Here is a 12,716-nt window from a genome sequence, read left to right on the forward strand (position 1 = left end):
TTTTTAAAATACATCTTTATTTATTTGAAGTTTTTTTTTTTTTTTTTAAAATACCATCCCATTAAACCTTGTCTTGTTGGTTTGGTCCATCCTTCTAGTTACCAGGGTTGTTTCACACTCTAGTTCTGTCATCTAGTTCCTCTGTGCTTCCTCCCAGTTTCCTGTCACCATCATAAAATTGGTGGACAGACCTAATCATGTGGCTGGAGCCCTCCTTTCAGTCTAACACCAACCAGGAATAGCCTCCATTTACTGCTCTCTGGGAAGCAGGTAAATGGTTCTGGAAAACATTTCATTGAGCACAAATGTCACTCTTACTTGTTTTCTATTGTAGTAAATAAGCAACCTATTTCTTGGAAAGCTAATGGACAGTTGATGTGTTGATTCTAGAGAAATATTTTGGACCTGGTTGTTACCAAACAGATTCTTGTCCCTAGTACTTGTTTCTCTGCTTCCTGCCTAGTAATTAGTGTTGTCCTAAAATAGCGGAAGGAAACTAAAGAGGGTAATTTGCAGAAGTAATCATTTGTGCTACAGGGGACAGATAGCTCCCTGGAAGAGATTATCTTAGCTGTTTTCTCTCTTTCTTTCTCTGTATTTTAGGGTGTTCTGTGGTTTGATTCAGAAATTCTAGGTCATGCACCCAGGGCAGGTGATTCTGAGTTAGTATCAGTACCTCTTGCTTTACAGAGGATGGATGGAGAGGGGCTGGTGGAGTAGGTTGGGGTAGGAAGGGAAGATGGAAAAATGATAGTCCACACCTGGACTGGATTGAGAGAAGAAAGAAGGATGAACGAGGCAGTGCTGAAATTCATCAAGCATCTACTGTATGCTGGGCATTGGGCTTGGTGTGTGACCCAGAGAAGGGGGTTGTTACCTCCACTTGCAGATGAAGAGACTGAGGGTCTGAGAGGCAGTGAGCCACCCCTGGCATAGAACTGATAAGAGTTAAAGTCAGGGGACTTCCCAGTTGATCCAGTGGCCAAGACTCCGTGTTCCCAACACTGGGCTTGAGTTTGATCCCTGGTCAGAGAACTGGATCCCACTTGCCCAAGCTAAGACCCGGCATAGCCAAATAAATACTTTTTTAAAAAGTCAGGATTTGAACCAGGGTCTGGAATGTTCTTTTCCATGACACCATGATGCCTCAGAATCAGCTGCCTCTCAAGAGGAAGGGCATTCAGCAATCCCACTCCTGGGCATACACACCAAGGAAACCAGAGATGAAAGAGACACGTGCACCCCAATGTTCATCACAGCACTGTTTATAATAGCCAGGACATGGAAGCAACCTAGATGCCCATCAGCAGACGAATGGATGAGGAAGCTGTGGTACATATACACCATGGAATATTACTCAGCCATTAAAAAGAATTCATTTGAATCAGTTCTAATGAGATGGATGAAACTGGAGCCCATTATACAAGTGAAGTAAGCCAGAAAGATAAACACCAATACAGTATACTAGCACATATATATGGAATTTGGAAAGATGGTAACAATAACCCTATATGCAAGACAGAAAAAGAGACACAGATGTATAGAACAGACTTGGACTCTATGGGAGAAGGCGAGGGTGGGATGATCTGAGAGAACAGCATCAAAACATGTATATCATCAAGTGTGAAACAGATCGCCAGTCCAGGTTGGATGCATGAGACAAGTGCTCGGGGCTGGTGCACTGGAATGACCCAGAGGGATGGGATGGGGAGGGAGGTGGGAGAGGGGTTCAGGATGGGGAACACATGTAAATCCATGGCTGATTCATGTCAATGTATGGCAAAAACCACTACAATATTGTAAAGTAATTAGCCTCTAACTAATAAAAATAAATGAAAAAAAAAAGAGAAAGGGCATTGAGGAGTAGAAATGGACATGCAAATGTCAGTGGAGGGAAGAGAAATATGGTGGTGAGGTTTCTGTGATTTCCGAGGTCATCTGTAGCTCTCGTCCTGCTGGGGCAGAGAGCACTGAGGTTTGCCCTCGCCTGTTGGGAAAGCCCCATGGTGATGGGGAGCAGCTGTTTACCGCTCTCTGTTCTTCCGTCTGCAAATGGTCTAGGCCCCTGGGGAAGGGAGTGTTGGGCTACTGCTACTATAGTTAGACTGGACGCCAGGGGTTGGGTGAAACCAAGCAATATCCTGTCAGGATAGCTGTGCTCTTCTGCTTTTTAGAAACAGAAGCATTTTAGGTAGAGAGCCATAAAGCCAGTATCTTTATCGCCTGCCCTATTTTCTGGTTGACTTCCACTGTAGAAAAGAATTGGAGAGAGAGTTCTCGCACAAAACTATTTGCAATATTCTAAACAGAATTTTGTTCTCTATGGGTTTTACTGACACTCGTACTGACCCTGGGATCATCCCCCTTCCCCTCGTGGGAGCACCCTCTCCTTCCACTGTGGCTGTTGGTGCGCTTGTTGGTCTCTCACTGATGCCGCGACCTTTGCGTTAAAGGTGCTATGACTCCCTTTTGTGTATGCCACACGGAGAATCACAAAGTGAGTTCTCTCAACAGTGGTTGAGATAACTGCTAATGCATCATTGTGGAATATAGGACCATTGGTCATCCTGGAATGAGCTGAAATTTTGGTGCCACATATGAAATGAGTCTGAGTGGGGACAGTGAGGGAGCATGTTGCATTGTGTGTGGTCTGAAGCTTCTCTCTCCGGCCTCTCCCCCCACCAGCAAGCCAAGTTACAGCAGCAGATGGACCTGCAGAAGAATCATATTTTCCGTCTGACTCAAGGGCTGCAAGAAGCTCTGGATCGGGCTGATCTGCTGAAGACAGAAAGGAGTGACCTGGAATATCAGCTGGAAAATATTCAGGTGAGAACCAGCACTGGGGGCTTACTGAAAAACTGTCCACAGAGGCAGAGTGTGATGGCTCAAAGCCACCTGGCAAGATGAGCAGTCTCATTGTGTTGTGTATTTTCACCAGTATTTTATTATGATAACTTTTCAAATGTTAAGAGAAGCTGGGAAATTTCTATCATGACCACCCTCTAAATTCTTCTACTCACCATTTGCTATTTTTGCTTTTTCACGTATCTTTGTACTTGAGTCTGTCTTTGTTGGGTGGGAGGGTGGGGATGGCGGGCAGTAAGATCAGGACTAAGTAAATAACAATTGGCTCAGTGTGCCCATTATACAGAGTGAAGTAAGCCAGAAAGATAAACACCAATACAGTATACTAACGCATATATATGGAATTTAGAAAGATGGTAACAATAACCCTATATGCAAAACAGAAAAAGAGACACAGAAGTACAGAACAGACTTTTAGACTCTGTGGGAGAAGGTGAGGGTGGGATGTTCTGAGAGAACAGCATTGAAACAAGTATACTATCAAGGGTGAAACAGATCACCAGCCCAGGTTGGATGCATGAGACAAGTGCTCAGGGCTGGTGCACTGGGAAGACCCAGAGGGATGGGATGGAGAGGGAGGCGGCGGGAGGGGGGATCGGGATGGGGAACACATGTAAATCCATGGCTGATTCATGCCAATGTATGGCAAAAACCACTACAATATTATAAAGTATTTAGCCTCCAACTAATAAAAACAAAAATGGAAAAAAATAAAATATTTGATAAAAAAAGAAAAAAAATAAGAGAATGATATTAATAATATTTTCAATAATAATAAAGGAAGATATTTTGTGTGAAAAAAAATAATTGGCTCAATGTGGCTTTTGTTGAATTTTTCATTTGTTAGTGTGGTAATGACCTTATTTCTTATTAAAGTATAAAATTTAAAAGTATACTTCTTTTGGCATCTGAGGTGCTTTTTGTTTTCATAATTCTTAGGTTCTCTATTCTCATGAGAAGGTGAAAATGGAAGGCACTATTTCCCAACAAACCAAACTCATCGATTTTCTGCAAGCCAAAATGGACCAACCCGCCAAAAAGAAAAAGGTGGGTCAGAGGGTTTGTGAAGCAGGGAGTGGACGGTTTTGCTCAGTCATGATGACTCCGTGAAGGTCATTGGGTTAGATAATCCTAGGAACATCGGAGGAAACAAAAAGAGAGGCTGTCACTCTGGAATCTGTGACACACTATCTGTGTTCGTGGCCTTTAAAGCTGTGCTGCCTTCCTCTGTGAAGGAGTGAGATTTTTTTTCCCCCAAGCAGCTGGGGAGGAGGAGGCAGCAGAGAGGAAGGCCAAGTGTTCAGGTTGGCATCCCAGATTCCAGAGGGGGTTCTCTGCTCGTGTGTAAGGGACTCTAGAGAGATTAGAGGTCACTTGTGTGCCTTTCTGGGACTTCCCAGGTGGTGCTAGTGGTTAAGAACCCACCTGCCAATGCAGGTAGATGTCAGAGAAGCGGGTTTGATCCCTGGGTTGGGAGGATCCCCTGGAGGAGTGCACAGCAACCCACTCCAGGATTCTTGCCTGGAGAATCCCATGGACAGAGGAGCCTGGCGGGCTACAGTCCACAGGGTCACACAGAGTCAGACGTGACTGGAGAGACTGAGCACGCACACACATGGGATCTAGACAGAGAGGGGCTCTTAGGTCACAGGGACGGGACTCCAGAGGTGTTCATAGGTCATCTGTGTGGGGCCTGAGAAAGAACCTCAGGTCATGCACAAGGGACTCCAGAAAAACTAGACATCATCTACTCAGTCCCTCTGATTGGGTCAGTAGGAGACTGGGCCCAGAGTACTGCTGTGACCTGCCTAAAGTGTTGGACTGGATAGCTGGCCCCTCCATGGGGTGCTGGCCCCATCCCTCCCTTTAAAATGGTAACAATTTAAAACAATGACCAGGAGACACGGATGGACAGGCTGATAAATACACATTTAACTTTTTGAAAATTTTTAATAAGCCCAAAGCATGCTTCCCTGAACCACTGCAGCCTTCACGGTAATTTTGGCCAGGTGTTCTCAGTTTAAGAAGGTCTCTAAGGAGCTAGAAACTTCCCGAGGCACTCAGATGTCAGCATAGCATTGGTGATGGTACGGGAAGACCTCTGAAGACAGGCTACCGGGAGATGGGCTGAAGGCGAGGCTGATGTTCGCCTTCCGGAGAACAGAGCAGCAGGAAGAAAGAACAGCAGTGGTGGCTGTAGGACAAGGACGTCCCTGTGTGCTGTGTGACTGTGCTTGTATGTGCTGATGATGTTGAATCTTTTTTATTTTAGCAGTGGACTGTTATCTGATTATGTCATTTGATGTAGTCAGGGTGTTCCCATGTGTTTTTTGGTTGTTAATTTTGTTTTCAGTCTCATTATCTTATGTTTTACTTTTTTCCCCCATACACAATACATATTCCATTTGCATTTTTTTTCTTGGCATAAGCCCCTTGTGTTGACATCATTTTAGTATCTTTTTTTTTTTTTAAAAGCAACCACTCATCTCTGTGTCATATAACTAAGCATCATGAGACAAATTCAAGGCAAGATTTCTGAACCATCTCTCCTGATTCCATCCTCCACTTCCATTTTTTTTGAGGGTAAAGTCTCAGGAAATGGCTCTCCTTGGGATTGCTAAAGGAAGAGGTGGTGGCAATTCAAGCATCTTTAACCCTCTCGGTGAAAACTTCCGCAGCCCCATTTTTTTCCAGCCAGCTGGGAAGGGCTGTGGCTCAGTCCCCTCACCCCTTCACATGCCATTTTTACTAAACCCGCTTGCAGTGAGTATGCACCCGGCTCTCATGGTCTGCTCGTCCCGAGGCAGAGTTCCTTTAGTTAGTTCCCAGTGCCAGTTTCCAGGAGTTAGGAGATATCTCTGTTTCCATTGCTAGGGTTTATTTAGTCGACGGAAAGAGGACCCTGCTTTGCCCACACAGGTTCCTCTGCAGTACAATGAGCTGAAGGTGGCTCTGGAGAAGGAGAAAGCTCGCTGCGCGGAGCTCGAGGAAGCCCTGCAGAAGACGCGCATCGAGCTCCGCTCTGCCCGGGAGGAAGGTACGGGCGCTCTGGACAGTGAGGGCGGTGCGTCAGGCCGAGGGCGCATCTCAAGGAGATGAGCGGAGACTAGCTCAGCCTGGTGGTGACGGCACCCTCGGCGTGGCCCATATGGCACCCTGGGTGTCCTTGTGGTCTCAGGCCTTTGAGAGCCAGCCCCTGGGCAGTCCACTTGGTTGGGGCCTCTCGGGGACCCCACTAACCTAAAGGCGCTGGACTGGTCTCTTCCCAGCTGCCCACCGAAAAGCCGCGGACCACCCACACCCATCTACGCCGGCTACCGCCAGGCAGCAGATCGCCATGTCCGCCATTGTGCGGTCACCCGAGCACCAGCCCAGCGCCCTGAGCCTGCTCGCCCCACCGTCCAGCCGCAGGAAGGAGTCTTCCACCCCAGAGGGTATGTTCTCAAGGGGCCACTGGACCTGCATTGACATTTTTTTTTTTTTTTTAAATGGACTGAGAAATGCAGACCTAGGGTGAAAATGATAAGTCATAATGTGGAGGGCTAAAGAATAAGTAGTGAGCCTTCTCCCCACCCCAGTTCCCTTACCCAGAGTCAACCATTGTATTCTGCCAGCCATAGCTCATGAACTAATTGCATGTCCGTATTATTTAGGTGTCATATAATCATATTTAAGGGATATGAGAAAATAATAATCCTCTTTGCTTTCATAAATATCAGCCCACAGTACTCTACACTGCAGAACATCTTTCTTCTTTAATTAAAACGTCATCTTAGCAGGTTTCATATTAGCCCATATGGATTGACCCCATCTTTTTAGAGGACTGCGTGGTATTCCATGGTGGGGGTTTATAATTCACCTGTTAATCCAGACCCCAGTTGACAAGCATTTAGGTTATTTCCAGTTCCTGTTTCCATACACACCCTGCAGTGAACACTCTGCACAGCTATGGGTGCTATGACTTTTAGATAAGTTGTTGAGAACTGAATCACTGGGTTAAAGGTTGTGTGTATTCTGAAGGTTGGTTTTGCCAGTTTATACCAGTGGTGTGAGGAGTTTTCTTTGTGGTTTCAAATGTACTCTGTTTACCTAGAGATGGGATGGACTTTAAAAAAAGCCAAGGAAATTGGTTTGGAAAGTCACAGGGAGAGCAGAGTAGCTGGGGTTTAATACCAGGGTATCACCATCAACCCACTTCAGCTGCCAGTCTCGATGGAATTTTGTTGTCATTTCTTCTTTAGTAATGATGTCATCTTGTTTCCCATGTTTACATAACACCTTGAATCAAAGAGTTTCACTCTTATAAAGTCATCAAAGTGGTGCTGGTAACACAGAGGAAAATCATTCTGGCCCCTGTGTTCTTGCATGAGGTTGCACAGAGCGGCTCCCTGAGTAGTCTGTAACACTCCAAACATCTCCTTTGTGTGCATGGCATGTTCAGAGTGCATTTATGTTATTTATTTCACGACTTTTCTGTTAAAGGAAGAAGACAATGTTGTTCACAGAATTCAGTTTGGATTCAGAAATTTGGATCCTGAGCTCTGCTATTTAAAGTTGCCTTTACCTAGTTAGGTCAGTATTGAGAAGGGAGCCTTCTAAACAGAAAAAAATCAATCTTGTTAGTTTTAACTGACTGGAATTTAAATGCAAGAATCAGTTCTTTGAGACTTAAAACTTGGATTTTTTTAAAAAGAATGTTATTCATGGCAGAACTGGGCATGAAGGGGGACTTCTTCAGTCAGTCTATGTATTTAATAGTCAGAAAGTCTGTATTTCAGAATAGTAATTTTTTTTTAACCATAGTATAAACATACTTTAATTCTCATCAGTTACAGGCTTGCAAATTTCATGTTTTACATTAATAATTAATGCAAAACCATGGTTGGTACATCTGGAACTTAGTTCAGTTCATTTGCTGTGTTTGTTTACTCACACTTTGGTTATGAAAATATTATAACACATTATTGGTCTTGTATTGAACAGAAATTCTCTATGAAATAATCTGAAGCAAGAAACTAAAATGAAGTCTTTAAAATTATTTAAATATGTTCAAGAATGGTGATTTTTAAACTGGATTCTGGAAAGCTCTCCATGGTCTCATCTGGAAAACATACCTTTCACGACTAAAATATTTACAAACAGCTGATTTAGAAGCATATGTTTCTTTATGCTCACAAACAGCTATGCCATCGTATTAACCATCTCCTACTGGGAATGCGTTTTTAAATAAAACCTAATTCCTAATAACCACATAATGGCGATCTTAATTTGATTCATATAAATCTAGACACATCTGTTAGTGTTAAAATAGTTTCACAGTCTGTCACTAAGATGCTCTATTTTTTTTAACAGCTTTATTGAGATATAATTCACATACCATACAATCCATGTTTGAAATGTATAATTCAGTGATTTTTTTTTTTTTTTAAGTAAGTTCACAAGGTTGTGTAATAATCACACTTTAATTTTTAAAACATTTTTGGTCCCTCCACTTGACCACCAAAAAAAACCCCCATAAACTCATTGGCAGTTACTTGCCATTTCCCCCTTCACGGAACCTCTGACAGCCACCAGTCTGCTTTCTGTCTCCATGGATTTGCTGTCCTGGACATTTCCCGTAAAGGAAGCACCTTGTATAACTTTCTGTGTCTGGCTTCTTGCATGCAGCATAATGTTTTTCCGATTCATCCATCTTGTAGGATTTATCAGTTCTTCCCTTTTTTATGGTAGAATAACATTCTGTGGTGTGATTATCACATCTTGTTTATGTATTAATTTGTTGATGATCATTTGGGTTGTTTCCATTTATGGCTATCATAAATAAAACTGCCATGAACGTCTGTGCACAAATTTTGTGGCTACATGTGTTTTTAGTTCTCTTGGGTATAGACCTAGGAGTAGAATTGCTGGGTCATGTGGTAATTCTGGACTCCACAGTGGCTGTACCATTTGCTTTTCCACCAGCAGTGTATGAGGACCTTCATTTCTCCACATCTTCATCAACACCCATTTCCCATATTTTTGAGTCTAGATAATCCAGTGACCATGAACTAACATCTCACTGTGGTGTTCATTTGCATTTCCCTAATGAAGAATGATGTCAAGCACCTTTTCCTGTGCATCTTGGCCATTTATTTATCTTCTTCAGAGAGACATTTGTTCACATTCTTTGCCCACTTTTTAATTGGGTTGTCTTTTTAATATTGCATCATAAGAGTTCTTTCTACACCCTATCTACAGGCTCCTTGCCAGAGAGATGATTTGCAAATGTTTCTCCCATCCTGTGGGTGTCTTTTCACTTTCTTGATGGTATTATTTTGCAGCACTCTGATTTTTTAAAATAAAATTTCCCTCCAGAATTCAGCCGGCGTCTTAAGGAGCGCATGCACCACAACATCCCTCACCGGTTCAACGTGGGATTGAACATGCGAGCCACGAAGTGCGCCGTGTGTCTGGATACCGTGCACTTCGGACGCCAGGCATCCAAGTGTCTCGGTAAGAGTAGCCGCTGTGCATTTGTGGTGGGCCACCTGTGTATCTCCACTAAAGTTCTGTCCAGCAGTGTTTTTTTTTTTATTTAAACATTCCTCATCATATAGTCACTCAGTCATGTCTGACTCTTTGCAACCATGGACTGTATAGTCCATGGAATTCTCTAGGCCAGAATACTGGAGTGGGTAGCCTTGCCCTTCTCCAGGAGGATCTTCCCAACCCAAGGATCGAACCCAGGTCTCCTGCATTGCAGGTGATTTCTTTACCAGCTGAGCCACAAGGGAAGCCCAAGAATACTGGAGTGGGTAGCCTATCCCTTCTCCAGGGGATCTTCGCAACCCAGGAATCGAACCCAGGTCTCCTGCTTTGCAGGTGGATTCTTTACCAACTGAGCTATCAGGGAAGCCCATCATATAGTGCATTCATTTTCACATGTTTAGTCTTAGGGGGAGGACACTGTTTTCCCCATGTTCAAGGAGGGAATTTATATGTATTTTCAGCCCATGTCTCCAGTCACCTGTGCAGAATGCCGTGGGCTTTGTAAACTTACAGGCTCCTTTCCCTCAGGGTGGTCTCTCCTCGCCTTTAAGCTGTGTCCTGGCTTCAAGAGAGATGTGCAGATGTGTCCAAAGGACATGCAGATGTGTTCTCTGCACACCTGTCTGTGGCAGCCTGGGAGGAGCCAGGAAGACTGGATTGAGAGAGCTTGGCTGTCTCCGTAGGGGCCTGGCTCCTGGGAAGGCTTAGGGAGGCCCTGGGTGGCAGGGCCAGGCCGGGTGTGGGCTGGGGGTTGGCTGGCGGAGTCAGGGAATGGCCCAGCATCAGTCAGGCATGTTTTCAGGTTGCTCACTGCTTTTCCCTAGAATGTCAGGTCATGTGCCATCCCAAGTGCTCCACGTGCTTGCCAGCTACCTGTGGCCTGCCAGCCGAATATGCCACACACTTCACCGAGGCCTTCTGCCGTGACAAGATGAACTCCCCGGGCCTTCAGTCCAAGGAACCCAGCAGCAGCTTGCACCTGGAAGGGTGGATGAAGGTGCCCAGGTATTGCTGCAGGGAGGTTTGGCCTGGCAGTGGGTGGGGAAGCTGATGAAGGGCAGCAGGATGTGCCGGTCTGCAAAAGGCCACTTTGGGGTAAAGGATTGTTTTGAGCTAAAGGCACTTAGAAAATGGCGGGTGCAAGAGGGACACTCTGACCTCCCCGATTTCTCCTGGAAAGTAGGGTATAAAACTCCCATGTCAAAGCTGTTCTTCCTGCATCAGGAGGAAAGAAGCATTCTTATCTTCAGATCAGGGGCAAGGCCGGCAGGGAGAAACCTAAGCGCACAGACCGTGTTACTTTTCCACAGTTAACTGTTCTTCGTTTGACTTAGGATATAAGCACTTGGGCCCATCTGCTTTGGGGGCTTTATTTGCTTGTTGGAGACTCCCACGTACACACAAAATTAAACGTGTGTGCGCGTCTCTCCTGCTCATGTGTCTTACATCAGTTGAATTCAGGGCCAGCCCCACAAGCCAGAGGGTAGAAGGAAGCTTTCCCTCCCCACCCTGGCATGTCATTCCTGTTGTTTTCCAGGGAAGCATCTTTACTGGGATTTCCTCTCCTCCCCTCTCTTGCCTCCCACCTGATTCTTCCAAGTTCAAACAGCTCTTTCCCACGTCTGTCTTCCCAGGAATAACAAGCGAGGACAGCAAGGCTGGGACAGGAAGTACATTGTCCTGGAGGGCTCCAAAGTCCTCATTTATGACAACGAAGCCAGAGAAGGTAAATTAATGAGTCGGGGAACCTCGTTGCACGCGGTTGGCCCAGGTCTCCCAGTCTTGGCGTGAAGGCTCTTGTTTTCCGGACTGCGTTGCAAGCCTTCTACAAATTTTCCATTTTTGAAAATTAAAACCCAAATGACTCCGCTAAAGGTTATTGGTACGATACTCACGTCTATAGGTCTCCCCTCTGAAGACCCTGCAGGGTGCTGCCCTGAAGATTCCACCTGCTAATACACCTTCCGAGAACTTCCGCCTCAGCCAACTAACCCCTAAATCTGCATCGTCATCCGAAATTTGACTGTGCTCCTCATCTGACACACTTTACTTTTGTTTTTATCTTCCCTCTCTGCCTTCTCCGCACATCTTCTCCCTTCTCTGTTCTCGTGCGCCTCTCTTTCCACGCATACTCCGTCTCTCTCTCTTCCTCTCGTCTCCCCTTGTTCTTGTTCCTGTTCTTTTGTTTTTCTTTCTGCCCTTCCTCTTTGCACCAAGCTGGACAGAGGCCGGTGGAAGAATTTGAGCTGTGCCTTCCCGACGGGGACGTGTCTATTCATGGCGCCGTTGGTGCTTCTGAACTTGCAAACACAGCCAAAGCAGGTGAGGGGCGGCGGGCCCTTCCCCACCCCCCGAGGAGGTGGGCTGGGCTGCAGCCTTCGGCGCGGGTGGGAGGGGGCCTGTGCAGGATCAGCCCCCCAGCCCCCGCCTCCGCTTCTGCTAAGTAACTGGGACTTGGGTGGCTTGGCCCCCCTCCTGGTGGGGGTGGGCGAGCTCCACCCTGCGCTCTCTGCCCAATCTCCTAGATGTCCCCTATGTCCTGAAGATGGAGTCTCACCCCCACACCACCTGCTGGCCCGGGAGGACCCTCTACTTGCTGGCTCCCAGCTTTCCCGACAAGCAGCGCTGGGTCACCGCCTTAGAGTCAGTTGTGGCAGGTGGGAGAGTGTCTAGGGAAAAGGCGGAAGCTGACGCTGTGAGTATGCACGCAGGCCAGAGCCTGTGTTTGTAGAGGGGGCTGACTGGGTGGGGGTCCCCTCAGCCTCCCCCTCTGAAGGGTGATGGGATTGTGTGCCCCTAGAGATCCAGGCTTCCAGGCAGGCTCTGGCCTCACAGGTCCCCCCGCCTGAACCCTCTAGAATGAGGGAACCGGCACCGTTAGCCAGATCTTCAGGGCGTACTAGGTCTCAGTTCTGGCAGCACAGCTGCAAATTACTTACAAGGAAACGCTCGCTCTCCTTTACCCGAATGCGTTTACGTGATTCAAAGGTTTGTGTTACAAGCAGCACAAAGGGCTGCCGAAAGCCATGTCTCTTTCAGGAAGCTTTTTCATAACCTGCTCAATTGCTTTTACGTGATGTGCTCTTCTGAAGGCAGGTCTGAAATCCTACTTCTCCTGAAGATGTTAGAGACGTGGGTGGGCCTTGATTGGCATGACTCCTCCTGGAACATTCCAGGATACAAACAGTGCTCATCACGCACTTGCATTTCCACCACCAAAGCCCCAACAGCTCTTTTTAAACACTTAGCTCCTAATAAACACTTTAAGTGTTAGCAGTCGGAAGTCCTTAGCCACCAGCCTCCCTCTCACGAGAAAGCCC

General features: G+C 46.1%; 1 protein-coding gene across 11 annotated transcripts in view; it reads left to right on the forward strand.

Annotated features, from left to right (window-relative positions):
- Positions 1 to 12,716, forward strand: part of CIT (citron rho-interacting serine/threonine kinase) — a 176,387-nt gene that overhangs the window by 147,035 nt on the left and 16,636 nt on the right. For 7 of the 11 annotated variants that reach the window (XM_070475252.1, XM_070475253.1, XM_070475255.1 and 4 more), the window contains 9 exons: positions 2,686 to 2,826; positions 3,805 to 3,912; positions 5,740 to 5,902; positions 6,135 to 6,299; positions 9,223 to 9,360; positions 10,221 to 10,401; positions 11,031 to 11,122; positions 11,614 to 11,718; positions 11,922 to 12,091. In XM_070475252.1, the coding sequence (XP_070331353.1) occupies positions 2,686 to 2,826; positions 3,805 to 3,912; positions 5,740 to 5,902; positions 6,135 to 6,299; positions 9,223 to 9,360; positions 10,221 to 10,401; positions 11,031 to 11,122; positions 11,614 to 11,718; positions 11,922 to 12,091 (1,263 nt within the window). The remainder of the gene's footprint in view (positions 1 to 2,685; positions 2,827 to 3,804; positions 3,913 to 5,739; positions 5,903 to 6,134; positions 6,300 to 9,222; positions 9,361 to 10,220; positions 10,402 to 11,030; positions 11,123 to 11,613; positions 11,719 to 11,921; positions 12,092 to 12,716) is intronic. The other 4 variants (XM_070475254.1, XM_070475257.1, XM_070475261.1 and 1 more) reach the window with 1 other exon arrangement.

The sequence above is a fragment of the Odocoileus virginianus genome, chromosome 12 (genome assembly GCF_023699985.2).
Source record: "Odocoileus virginianus isolate 20LAN1187 ecotype Illinois chromosome 12, Ovbor_1.2, whole genome shotgun sequence".
Lineage (NCBI taxonomy): Eukaryota > Metazoa > Chordata > Mammalia > Artiodactyla > Cervidae > Odocoileus > Odocoileus virginianus.